The sequence below is a fragment of the Phascolarctos cinereus genome, unplaced genomic scaffold (assembly GCF_003287225.1).
Source record: "Phascolarctos cinereus isolate Bilbo 61053 unplaced genomic scaffold, phaCin_HiC Scaffold_3;HRSCAF=262, whole genome shotgun sequence".
Lineage (NCBI taxonomy): Eukaryota > Metazoa > Chordata > Mammalia > Diprotodontia > Phascolarctidae > Phascolarctos > Phascolarctos cinereus.
Window position 1 is genome coordinate 187,274,537 of NW_027555736.1, and position 13,626 is coordinate 187,288,162.

The 13,626-nt window shown below is 41.6% G+C and overlaps 1 protein-coding gene across 2 annotated transcripts in view; it reads left to right on the forward strand.

Moving 5' to 3' along the window:
* The window catches only part of CAPN3 (calpain 3), a 79,681-nt gene that overhangs the window by 41,983 nt on the left and 24,072 nt on the right, over window positions 1-13,626 (forward strand). Inside the window, exons 4-8 of one of the 2 annotated variants that reach the window (XM_021009332.2) lie at window positions 2,640-2,773; window positions 3,637-3,805; window positions 5,378-5,518; window positions 10,507-10,590; window positions 13,286-13,371. In XM_021009332.2, coding sequence (XP_020864991.1) covers window positions 2,640-2,773; window positions 3,637-3,805; window positions 5,378-5,518; window positions 10,507-10,590; window positions 13,286-13,371 — 614 coding nt within the window. The remainder of the gene's footprint in view (window positions 1-2,639; window positions 2,774-3,636; window positions 3,806-5,377; window positions 5,519-10,506; window positions 10,591-13,285; window positions 13,372-13,626) is intronic. The other variant, XM_021009335.2, reaches the window with a different exon arrangement.

Consider the following 13,626-nt stretch of genomic DNA (forward strand, 5'->3'; position numbering starts at 1 on the left):
CTGCTATCCACCCATCTATCTACCTACATACCTATCTAGCTATCTCTCTATCCATGCCACCTACCTATTTAATCTATCTGCCTATCATCTACCTACCTACATACTTATCTACTTATCTCACCTATCTGGATATCCATCTATTCATTAATCTACCTATCCATCCATCTACTTATCTGATGTCTATCTATTGACTTATCAATCCATCCATCCATCTACTTGTCTATCTACCTATCCATTTATCCACCTATCTACCTATCTATCTACCTATCTGCCGATCATATATCTACATACCTATCTATCTATATATCCAGCCATCTATCTATCTATTAATCCATCTACCTATCTATCTTTCTATCCATTACCCACCTACCTGCCTATCTATACCTATCTATAGATGCATACCTAGCTACCTATCATACCAAATATGTATTTATCTACCTATCACTTATCTATCCATCCATCTACCTGTCTTCTGTCTAAAATTGGAGGGGGAGTGGAGAGAGTGTACCCTGGCATTCTTTGTCCTGCCTTTGCCACGAGACTAAGAAGGAAAATAGATATGGAGAAACCCTGCCTATTGGTGGGAGAGGGAAGGTAGAGAGAGGAAGAAGGCAGGGGAACAGGTGTCCATCTCTGCCCAGCCTATAGCTCTATTTATTGTTGGAAAATTCAACTTCACCCTGTGCTCCAGATGGAGCAGGAAAGAGACATCCTGTATAATGGCAGGTCAGCCTATTTTAGCCTCTCCAGCTGCTGAGGCTCTGCTGAAACTTGCAGTCCTTCCCAAATATCTTCCAAAACCCCTGGCACTGTGTTTAACCCTCCAGGGAATGAATCTGTGGGAGCCAAATGGATACAACAGTCCCCAGGGCAGGGCCTGCAGCTGTCTTTGTACTTCTCGTTAAAATTGGGTGCATACTGAGTTCACAACTTACTTGAAAGCCTTTTGCTGGCCTTTGTTGCCAAGCAAAGTGTGCTTTATGAAGCATGAATATGAAGCATAAATAAATAAATCACTCTGTTGGCCAATCAAGGCAAAGTAATTCTTTAACGTTTGTGAGAAGTGTCCATATCTCACCAAGATGTGTGAGATAAATCAAGACTGTTGAGGGCAGGTGACTGTAGAGGATTATGGTCTAGAGCTGGGAGAACCTCAGAGTCCATCTAGTGTGATGATCCCCTTATTTTACAGATAAAATTCACTTACTTTTTAAAAAATTGGTCATTTTCCATTAACAAGCATTTATTTTTCTCTCCCTCCCACTCCCACACTCATGTGAGAAGAAAAAGAAAGCTCATGTAACAAATATGCATAATCAAGCAAAGCAAATTCCCACACTGGTCATACATATCCAAAACTGTGTCATCCTGCATCTTGGAACCATCAGCTCTCTGGCAGGAGGCGGATAGCAGGCTTCGTCTTCAGCCATCGAAACTCTCAGGGAAAAAGCATATACACAATATGCTTTTGAGTTTAATCTGCATCATTAACATTTTCTCCATCACTTTCTGAAGTTTAGACAATCAACAAAATGATAAATCAAGCCCTGGTTTGCAACATTTTTCTGATTTCTGAAATGTAAATGCTTGTATTGGAAGTTGAATAATCAAGAATCAGTTCAAACTGACTCTAGCACACTCCTGGATTTGTCCTTTCTCTGACTCCATTAGTATGTGTTGTCTGTATCAATCATATGTCACTTAATATACACTGCTTGCCTCCAACTAGATTACAGTCTTCTTCAGGGTGAAGATTATATCCTATGCTTCTCTGTATCTCCAACATGTCTAGCATTGTTCTTTGCATATAACTGGTGTATAGTAAGTATTTTTGTTAAATGAATGAATGAACTGCAGACGACATATTAAAGCATTCTGGATAGTATGTTTCATGATGTAAAATGCTAGGGTTAACAGTATCTCAGACTGGCAGCTTTGTTCAGTCATGTCCGACTCTTTGTGACCCTGTGGACCACAACACACCAGTACTGTCAATGGGGTTTTCTTGGCAAGGATACTGAAATGGTTTGCCATTTCCTTCTCTAGCTCATTTTACAGTTGAGGAAACTGAGGCAAGCAGGGTGAAGTGACTTGCCCAGGGTCATACAGTTAGTAAGTGTCTGAGGCCAGATTTGAACTCAGGTCTACCTGACTCCAGACCCAGCGCTCTATCCACCTAGCTGCCTCATGTAAAACTTAGGATAAGGAAAAACCAATATATCTGAGTCTGCTAAGTAATCATGCTCAGAAATAGGATTGCTGGACTAGAGGCCTTGCTCATCAAGACTGATGCAAATGTCTCTGACTTTCTCTCCTGCCTGGAACATTCTCTCCCCCTGTCTCTGACTACTAACCTCCCTGGCTTCCTTTAAGTCCCAGCTAAAACCCTACATTCTAGAGGAAACCTTCCCTAACCCCTCTTTCTAGTGCCTTCCCTCTTTTAATTATTTCCCGTTTATCTTATGAATAGCTTGCTTCGTATATATTTGTCAGCATGTTGCCTCCCCTTGCTCCTCAAAGTCAGGGACTGTCTTTTATCTCTTTCTGTATCCCTAGCACTTAGCATAGTGCCTGGCACATAGTAGGCACTTAATAAATGCTTATGGATTGATTATTGATTGATTACCGTTTCCTTTCAGTTCTGGCGTTATGGAGACTGGGTGGATGTGGTTATTGATGACTGCCTCCCAACCTATAACAACCAGCTGGTCTTCACCAAATCCAACCATCGCAATGAGTTTTGGAGTGCTCTCTTGGAGAAGGCCTATGCAAAGTAAGATGATGCTGTTGTATTCCCAGTACTGGAGAGAAGAGATAGGTTGTAGAAACTGTCTCAGGCCCCATGACACAGGTGTGTGTGTGTGTGTGTGTGTGTGTGTATGGGGAGGAGGGGAGGAGAGAAAAAAAGAGAGAGAAGGGAAGAAGAGAGAAGAAGGTAAGGAGAGGGAGGGAGAGAGAGAAGGAGGGAGGAAGAGGAAGAGAGGGAGAGAAGGAGAGGGAAGGAAGGGACAGAGGGAGAGAGAGAGAGGGAGAGACACTGCAAATATGAAACTGACTCAGAGAGGGCCATCTCATAAGTGAAGTCAAGTCTCAAAGAAAGAAGGAAAAAAATATACATATACCCTCCATCTGTGCAGAGGTGGGGGACTATGGATTTGAAACACTGCATACGTGATAATATGTGGTTGGTATTTTGTTTTGCTGAACTGTTTTTTTTTTCCTTAAAATATTTCTTTCGTTTTATTTTTTACAACTCTCTGGGATAGGGAGGGTAGAAGAATATAGTTAGAAATGAAGGTGTTTTAAAAACAAAAGCTATCAATAAAAATTTAAAGAACACTAAAGTCAATAAAAATAATAAAAAGTAAAGCTAATCTAGGCTACAAGCAGCTCTAAGTTTTAACAATTCTCTAATAGAAATAAAGACTTTACCTATCTACCCTGTGGATTCCCATTGCAACTTCATTCCAGTTCTACAGTAATCCAGGCATGGACCAATGATAACTATCTCTGGAGCTCAGAAGCCAGAGGTCCACCTGGTTCCAGCTTATGAATCAAGAGCTGGTTACCTCAGGTGAACCATGTGGGGCACATTGCCCTAGAACTCTGTGATTTGAAATTTTCATTTTCCCCAAGGCTCCATGGCTCTTATGAAGCCCTGAAAGGTGGCAACACCACAGAAGCTATGGAGGACTTCACTGGAGGAGTGACAGAATTCTTTGAGATCAAGGACGCTCCCAGAGACATGTACAAGATCATGAAGAAAGCTATTGAGAGGGGTTCCCTCATGGGCTGCTCCATTGATGTGAGTCCAGGGTGTCCAAGTGGGCAAAGTGTCATCCGAGTCCATTAGTAAATGGATAGCCACATGATGCCTTCCTTAGTGATAGCATTATCAATTCAGAAACCACTTAAGCAAGAACTATCCCTATCCTTTGGAGAGCCAGAGGGTTCCTTATGACAGGGTCATCCTGTTTGTAGGTTAGAATCTGGGTAGGTCCACTCCTAACCTTGAGTTTGGGCAGGCTGCAGCCCAGACACCTAAGAATTCTCTAGGTCTGAGTCTTTCATGACAGTTTTCCACAATGCTTACTTGCAGTGGAGATAAAGTTGACCTCTTAATGAGAAGCTCTCATGTTCTCATTTCCATATAGGCCTGTATCTCCTGGGGCGGAAAAAGCTTCCAGGTCATTAAGTTTGGGACTTTATTGTGGTGCCTCATACTATTACTTGTAGCTGGGGGTGGGGAACCTGAGGCCTTGAGGCCACATGTGGCCCTCTAGGTCCTCAAGTGTGGCCCTTTAAGCCTCGAGGCCGCATGGTTCCCCACTCCTGCTGTAGACCAATCTATTTCTCAATTACCTACCAGTGCTCAGGGGTGGGGCAAATAGAGAGAAAGTAGGGGGGGGTCAGTGAAAAGACAGAATACCACTCTGTCTAAAGCCAGGGTCCTCAATCTTTTTTCGTGTGGACCCTTTGGCAGTTTGGTGAAGCTTATGGTCTTCCTCTCAAAATAATGTTTTTAAATGAATATATAGGATTACAAAGAAAGCCAATTATATTGAAATAGTTAACAAAATAGAAAAAAACCTGTGATGTTATTATATCTAATAGTAGGTCTAATAACATCAATAATTTCAAAGTAATGATGAGCATAAATGATATTTAGAGATATCTGCAATAACTATAATGTGATATGCAAATATCTGTGATTTTTATTGGTGACAAAGTCACACTACCATAGTATATTGCCTATATTCAATTGAAGGGAATGTCAAATTTCAGTTAGAGGTTAGTGAAAATAATATTTTTCCATTCAAGTTCCTAGACCTCCCCTGAAAATCAAAGTCCTTGGACTTTAGGACCCCAAGTTAAGAACACCTGGTGTAGAGGAAAGGCAGTGACACCTTTCTACGTATGGTATGCTCAAGGCTTATTGGTTTCACCTCCCCTTCCCTTTGGAACAAAGGAATAGCGTTGAATTCCAGTTGCTTCCACAGCTCCTAAACATGTCTGTCCTGTTACACTTCATAGTCACCATCTTTCTCTGAGCCAAGCATCTTCCCCTTTTCTCTAGAATCCACTAAATGGGTACAATTCAAATCTAGCATCCTGAGTTTGGTGAGACCAACAAATACAAGATACCCCATCCCACACCAAGGAAAAACAGGATTTTTCTCTCTACATTTTCTTCTTTTATTGCTTTATTTCCATCTTTTTCTTTTTCAGAGCTTATATTTTCCTCTTTTTCCTTGGCTGAGTATGCCTCTGTCCTTAATGAATTTCTTGTTTCCTTTCTGCCCTCTTTCTTTTCCTCTCCCTCTTCTCCCCCCAATCTCCTTTCACTGTCCTATCCCTCTCCTTTCCCTGTCCTCAGGATGGTACAAACATGACCTATGGGACTTCTCCTGGTTGTAGCATGGGGGAGCTGATTGCTAGGATGGTGAAGAATTTGGATAACTCCCAACTGAGGGATTCAGACCTAGATCCAAGAGGCACAGATGACAGGCCAACCCGGGTTTGTATGCCTGAGACGATGAGTAATCCCTTCCCCCTTGACAGTACTGACAGATTCTTATGTCTACATGATCACTCTTGGTACCCAGCTCCCTGCCTTTCCTTTGTGTGGTGCTAAACGTGCAGACAACTGCCTTAAGGCTTTGAAACAGACTTAACTGGGAATGTCTCAGTCGGGGAGTCAGGATACCTGGTTCTAATTCCAACTGCCTATAACTAACAAACTATTTGTGTGGCTTTGGGCAGATCATTTCCTGTCTTTGGGTCTGAGGCAGGGAAAAGCTTCCGGGTCACTCGTTTGGGACTTCATTGTATTGCTTCACATTATTATCTATATCAAGTTATAGATCTTTCTACTTCTCAACTACCTACCGGTGCTCAGGGATAGGGCAAATAGAGAGAAAGTAGGACGGTCAGTGAAAAGGCAGAATACTACTCTGTCTAGATCAAGGCTGTCATGGACCTTATTGGCAATTTGGTGAAGCCTGTGGCTTCTTTTTCGGTCACATTTTTATATGTATAAAATAAAACACATAGGATTACTGAGAAAAGCAATTATATTGAAATACAAAAATTTGTAATATACTAATATAACTGGTCTAATAGAGTCAGTCATTTCAAAGTAGTGGTAAGCATAAGATTCTTCTTTTCTTCAGTAAAAGGGTGGGCTTAGATGGAAAGACATGAGGACATAATGGAAAGTGCTACATTGGAGACAGGGGGACCCGGGTTCAAATCTTACACTGATACTTACTAAACTGTGTGGCCTTGGGGTGAGTTACTTGCTGTTTTGGGGCCTTGGGTTCCCCCTTTCTATAATAAAGAGATGAGACTAGAAGAGGAATGGGATTAGATGGATAGGAAGCATGACAGAATGGAAAGAATGCCAGAGTTCAAGGGCTGAGTAATTCTTCTGGCAAATCACTCAGCCCCTCTGAGACTGTTCCCTTATAAATTGGGATAGGAATTCCTTATTTTACAAGTTTATAGCGAAGATATTTTTGACGTATTTTTATATTATATTATATATTTTATATATTAAGATATTTTCAAATATTTGAATATATTATATTATTATCACCATTATTTCTATCCCTTCTGGAATCTTCATGATTCTATGATATTCCGAGGCTCTGAAGAAAGGCAGTGTGTTGTTCCTCCCACCAGAAGAGTTTTTCTTTGGTGATCCTTTCAGATAGAGAGGCCTGGAAAGTTTTCACATTATTGATAAAATAGGCAGAATTACAAAAGAGATATTTTAATCTTTCTCCCTCACAGTGGGAATGTGATGGATTATAGATTTAGAGCTGGAAGAGACCTCAGAGGTAACCTGGTCTAACCCTCTCACTTTACAGATGTGGAAACTGAGACCCAGGGAAGTTAGAATCAGGAGAATTCAGATTGCTGTTCTGACTATAAATAGTGCCTAACTCCCAGGCTCTGCTCAGGGCTTACTGGTAAAACTTCCTTCCAATTCTGGACAACTAAATTTCGTTTGCTTTGACCTCTCCTAGATGCGCCTCCTTCCTCATCCCATGAATTCTAAAATGAAAAAGGAGAGAACCTCTCATCTTATCCCTCCTTCACAGGGATCCAGGACTTAGTATTTGTCTGTGGCCTGTGGGGACAGGAGCCATGAAAAGTCTAAATCGGGGGAGGGCTCATGTTCCAGAAATCCTGTGCTGATCCATATTTCTTCTGCTGGCTTTGCTAAAAGGGCCAGAGTCTAGTCCTAGGAGAGAGCCTTGGGACCAAAGGATCATAGATCTAGGGCTGAAAGGCACCTCGGAGGTCATCTAATCCAAACCCCTCATTTTACAGATGAGGAAACTGAGGCTCAGAGAAGTAAAGTGATTTTCCCTAGATCACACAGATAGTAAGAATTTAAACAAAGTTCTCTGACTTTAGAGCCAGGCATTTTCCCATCATACTGAAGTAGCCGTGTTATCAGGTGCCTAAGAAGGATGGGATATTGGATGCTAAGAGAGAGCATCAGTGACTACCTGGGTTTCTGTGTTGCCTCTTCGCTGACTATTTCATGCTCCTGTCAATTCTCCTTTATGTAACAAATGTAGCAAATGGGAGTAGCTGTCCCAGAAGCATCAGGCATGACTGTGCATGAAATCATCCCCTCCTTTGGAAAGTCTCTGGGGATTCTTACAACATTTCCTGGATCTGAGAGAGCTAATGGGGTTGGAATGGTGACAAAGTCAGGATGGGGGAAGGGGAAAGGCGCAGAGGAAAGAAAGCAGGCTTAGGCTGTTCCTTTTATAATTGCCCAGCAATGGTAAACCTGAATGAGCTGCCCTGGACTGGGGAAGGAGGAACCAAGCCCCAGGACCACTATCATTCTTCCCTTCTAATGGACAGTTACAATCACAAAGTCTCAGAGGGGTTCAGGACCTCTGACACCATGTAGTCCAGCCCATACATGAACAATAATACCCACTACCACGGCCCAGACAAGCAAGTTTTCCTCCTTTGCTTAGCACCTAGTAGGCATTTAATGAATGCTTATTGACTGACTGTGCTTGAAGATTGTTAGTGAAGAAGAACCCCCTTTCTCGAGGCAGCCCATTCCATCCTAAATAAAATAAATAAACCTGTGATCTCATTGGTGTAGGGAATTCCCAGTGAGGAAATCCTCTCTGCCAAAGCAGTTCAGCATCTCCTGTGTGCCTTAGCCTTAGAGCATGGCTTGAGGGCCTGGGAAGTTCAGTAACTGGCCGAGGGTTCCATAAACCCAAGACTTTCTAACTGCTAGGCCAGCTCTCTAACCCTAACGCCACACTGCTTTCACCAAGTATCCTTCAACTTCTGTCTTTTACTCCTAGTTTGTCCTATGGATTCTAGGGTGTCCAAGGTGAGCTTAGGGGTTTAAGGAGCATCACATTTTTTGAATTCCCATAAAAGATCTGGCTGAGACTGTTGCTAAACAGACCTCTAGACTCCTGCCATCACACACACACACACACACACACACACACACACACACACACACACACACACACACACTTTACAAATTCCCTTATTGATTTGAACAGAACATCAGCATCCAGGCATTTTTCAAGGCTCTCACCCTTCAGCCTTGGAGCTGCTTTCTGGCAAGGGCAGGGGCTAAATCTTTCTGACATCCTAAAAGCACTTACTGAAGTTGCTTTAAGGGGCAGGTATACGCCCAGGACTATACACATGAGCAAAAGATTTAGGGACAGGTGGAGGGATCCTTCGTTTTTCTCCTCTCCAGACCTTGAAAATGAGCCCAAATTAACTTTGTCCCCACATAACAAAAGCTGCTGTTCCCCACTCAGACCACCTAGTCATTACCTGGCATAGCTGAGTCTGCAGTGGGCTTTTAAGGCACTACTCTCATCTCCGTGTAAGTCCTGAACCCAAGCCTGTTTCTTAACACTTTGGTGACACATCCCCATCTTCAAACAAGGACCAAGGCAAATTATGTTTGTGTGTCCCTATTTCCAGTTTTCTTAGCAAAGATAATGTAATAGTTTGCCATTTCCTTCTCCAGCTCATTTTCCATATGAGGAAACTGAAGTAAACAGGGTTAAATTGCTTGCCTAGGGTCACACAGCTACTGAGGCTAGACTTGAACTCAGGTCTTCCTGACTCCAGGCCCCTGGTGCTCTTCCACTGTGCCATCTAGCTGCCTATATGTGTGTATAAATATACATGTATATGTATATGTATATGTATATGTATATGTATATGTATATGTATATGTATATGTATATGTATACATGTATACGTGTATATACATATATGTATGTGCAAATAGGTGTTGCACATATTTGTTTGTGGCATAAACATATGTGTGCATGTGTATACATATTCATATATGTCTCATACATGTAATATTAGAGAAGGTCCTATATTATTTAACAGTTGCTTTCATTTGCCTGTTGGATTTGGAGACACCATTTGGTTTGGTGGATCCATAATTGTAATAGTTGTAGCAATAATTATAATTATAGCAAGAAAGACATGCGTTTAAATTCAATCTAAGACACTCGCTAACTGTGTAACCCCGGACAAAGTCATTTAATCTCTTCCTACCTCAGTTTCTTCAACTGTAAAATGTGGATAATAATTCCATCTATCTCATATGGTTGAGATATTTGAGATAAATGAGATATTTGTAAATGTGGCACATAGTAGGCACTTAATAAATGCTTATCCCCTTATCTCCTTTCATCCTCACCACAGGTCTGAGAGGTAGGTGCTATCATTATCTCCATTTTACAGAATAGAAACTGAGACAAAGAGAAGTTGTGAGTTGCTGGGGGTCACACAGCTAAGTGTCTGAGCAGGATTTGAACTCAGGTCTTCCTGATTTCAAAGCCAGAATTCTATTTGCCACACCAACTAGTTACAAGGGTCCATGTGTCCTGTGCCAGAACTCTCAATAAGAAGTTTAATTTAAGTCTTTACTTAATTTTCCCTTTTTAGAAAAGAGGAACTATTTAGACAGATCAGGGAAATGGTATGATATGTAATAGAGAACTGGTTTCGAAGTCAGAAAGACTTGGGTTCAAGCCCCACTTCTGACATATCCTGGTTGTATGACCTTGGGCAAGTCACAACCTCTCAGTGCTTTAGGCAATGAAAATGTAATTAGCAGAGAACGGTATCAGCCTTCATTGGCAGAGGGAGTTTCTACCTCTGAGATATCCCTATCCCAGTGAAATCCCAAGTCCAGTCCCTTTCCTTATCCCCTGTCCCTGTGTAGGCAGGAAAGAAAAGTCTCAGGTTAGAGGCTCGGGAAGAATTGGGATAGATAAAGGGATAGATAATAGTGCCTGGATGCCCAGGAGGTCCCCTCAGCAAGAGTTTCAAGATTCCAGACCTCGGGTTCTCTTGGTGGGCTTGTGGTTCCCTGTTGGGAGGGAGGCTGCCAGGTGAGAAAGGATGTGAGAACTTCCTGGACAATTCCTGGTCTTGTCATTGACAGCCTGTCTGGTTTGGGCTCCACAGACAATTGTTCCAGTGCAGTATGAGACACGAATGGCCTGTGGGCTGGTCAAAGGTCATGCATATTCAGTCACTGGACTAGAGGAGGTAAGCATATAATAATAATAATAATAATAATAACAACAACAAACATATAGTACGATAAGATTTGCAAAAGCATTTTACGTGCTATTTCATCTGATCTTTCCAACAATCCTATGAGGCAGATGATATTATTATCCCCAGGTTACAGATGAGGAAATTGAGCTTGAAAAAGGACTTGCCAAAAGGACCCACATGTACAAATATATTGATAGCAGTTCTTTCTGTGGTGGCAAAGAATTGGAAATTGAGGGGATGCCCATCAATTGGGGAATGGCTGAATAAATTGTGGTATATGAATGTAATAGAATACTATTGTGCTATAAGAAATGATGAGCAGGCTGACTTCAGAAAAACCTGGAAAGACTTGTATGGTCTGATGCTGAGTGAAGTGAGCAGAACCAGGAGAATGTTGTACACAGTAATAGCCACATTGCATGATGACTAACTTTGATAGACTTAGCTCTTCTCAGCAATGCAAGGATCTAAGACATCTCCAAAGGTCTTATGATGGAAAATGCTATCCATGTCCAAAGAAAGAACTATGGAGTTTGAATGCAGATCAAAGCAAACTATTTGCCCTTTTTTTCTTCTGTTTTGTTTTGTTTCCTCTTTCTGGTGGTTCCTCCTATTGGTTCTAATTCTTCCTTACAACATGACTAATGTGAAAATATGTTTAATAGGAATGTATATGTAGAGCCTATGTCAGATTGCATGATGTTTTGGGGAGGGAGGTGGGAAGGGAGGGGGACAAAAATTTAAAACTCAAAAGCTTATGGAAGTGATTATTGAAAACCAAAAATAAATTAATAAACCTAAAAAAAAAAAGAAAGGGATGTGCCTAGCATCATATAACTATTAAGTATCTGAGATAGGATTTGAACTCAGGTCTTACTGACTCCAAGTCTACCATTCTACTGTTCCTGTTAGCTACCGGCCAGGCTGAGCTACAGTCAGTACTGAAAAAATAACTGGGGTTGGGAAGATAGCTTGAGTCACCCTCCTAACCAAGATGTGAGATGAAAAGTCAGGACCAGATCTGCCTGTGCCTAGACATCTGCAGAGGGTGCTCGGTTGGCATGACAATGAGGTCCCCTGGGAAGCAGAGGCATGGTAAGACAACTACCTGGTGGAAGGGGAATCCAGCCTAGAAAGTTCACTTACAAATGTTTTACTGAATTTTATTTTATTTTTTAATTAACAAGTATTTATTGTCTCTCTCTGTCCCTCCCCCAACTGAAAAGAAAAAGGGGGGAAAAAAACTCATAACAAATATACCTCGTGGAGCAAAACAAATTCCTACAGCACTAAAATTCAGCATGTGAATGTGGCGTTCTGCATCTTGAATCCGTCACTTTTTTGTCAAGAAGTGGGTAGCATAATTCAGCATCAGTCCTTTGGAGACATGCTTGGTCCTTTATGCTGATCAGAGTTTTTTGTTGTTGTTATTTGTTCGCTTGTTTTTTGGAGGCAATGGGGATTAAATGAGTTGCCCAGGGTCACACAGCTAGTTAAGTGTCTGAGGCTAGATTTGAACTCAGGTCTTCCTGACTCCAGGGCTGGTGCTCTATCCACTGTGCCACCTCACTGCCCCTTACTGATCAGAGTTCTTAAACCTATCAAAGTAATTTGTCTTTATAGTGTTATTATTCTTGTTTTGTATAAATTTTTCTCCTGGTTCTATTCACTTTACTCTGCATCTGTTCATAAAATCTCAGCAGGTTTCTCAGAAACTATCCATTTAATCATTTCTTACAATATAATAATATTGCATTACATTCATATGCTATAATTTGTTGAATCATTTCCCAGTTGATGGGCACCACCTTAGCCTCTAGCTCTTTGCCACTGCAAGAAGCGCACATGTGTACATATGTGTCCTTTTCCTCTTTATTCTCTTTGGGAAAAAAGTCTTAGAGAATTATTTTCTAAGATACCACTCTCTACTCCTCTGCAGAGGTGTGGGATCCATAGGTGTGGAACATTGCCTATATTGTCAGATTCCCTTCAATATATGAATTGCTTTTACTGATTTTTTCCCTCTTCTTCTTTTTCTTTATTTTTTTCTTTATATCTTTGTTACAAAGGATGGCTCTCTAGGATGGGGAGAGATAAAGTGGGAAAATTAGGCAAGATGAAAGAAAAGCTACCAATAAAAATTTATTTAGAGAAAAGAAATTGTAGGGGAAGATTACTTTGTAGAGGACTGAGAAATGGTGACCTTCCTTCCCACCCTCCCAAAGCTCCACTGCTCTGTCAGCCTCTCTCCAAACCCTAACACTCTCAAGGAAAGTAATAATGATATCACATGTTTATACACACTTTCCTGTTTGGTCCCTATGACTATTCCGTGTACAAGTATTATCACACCCTCTCTTATAGATGAGGTAACAGGTTTAGAGAGTTTAAGGGACTTGTCTGAGGCTTCATAATTAACAAGTAGAAGAGCGGGGCCCAAACCAGATCTCTTTATTCCAGATGCTGTCTTTTTTCCACTGTGTTACCTCAAAGGTTTGTAACTCAATCACATCAATGTTAAGTTTTTGCCCAGGGCACCTTAGGCAAGTACCATCCAGACTTTGGGGAGGGGCAGAAGGGCAAACTTCTTTCCAGACAGATGAGCTGGGTTCTTGCCTAGTGCCTGGCACGTCTTGGGCATTTCATATACGACTGTTCATTGACTGCTTGTTTTTTGCCCAAGACGACATTCAAAGGAGAGAAGGTGAAGTTGGTGCGGCTGAGGAATCCCTGGGGTCAGGTGGAATGGAATGGCTCCTGGAGTGATGGGTAGGTGGGCAGAGACTCCCAGAAGGGAGACTCCAGGGGCAGCAGGGTGGGAGTGGGGGAACAATGAACAAGCATTTATTAAGTGCTTGCTATGTGCCAAGCACTGTGCTAAGTGTGGGGGCTACAATAACTTTCAGTCAGTCAGCAAATATTTTTAAAGCACTTAGTATGTGCCAGGCACTGTGCTAGGTGCTGGGACTACTAAAATGAAAGTCTTTTTCAGTTAATCAATAAATATTTATTAAACACCTACCA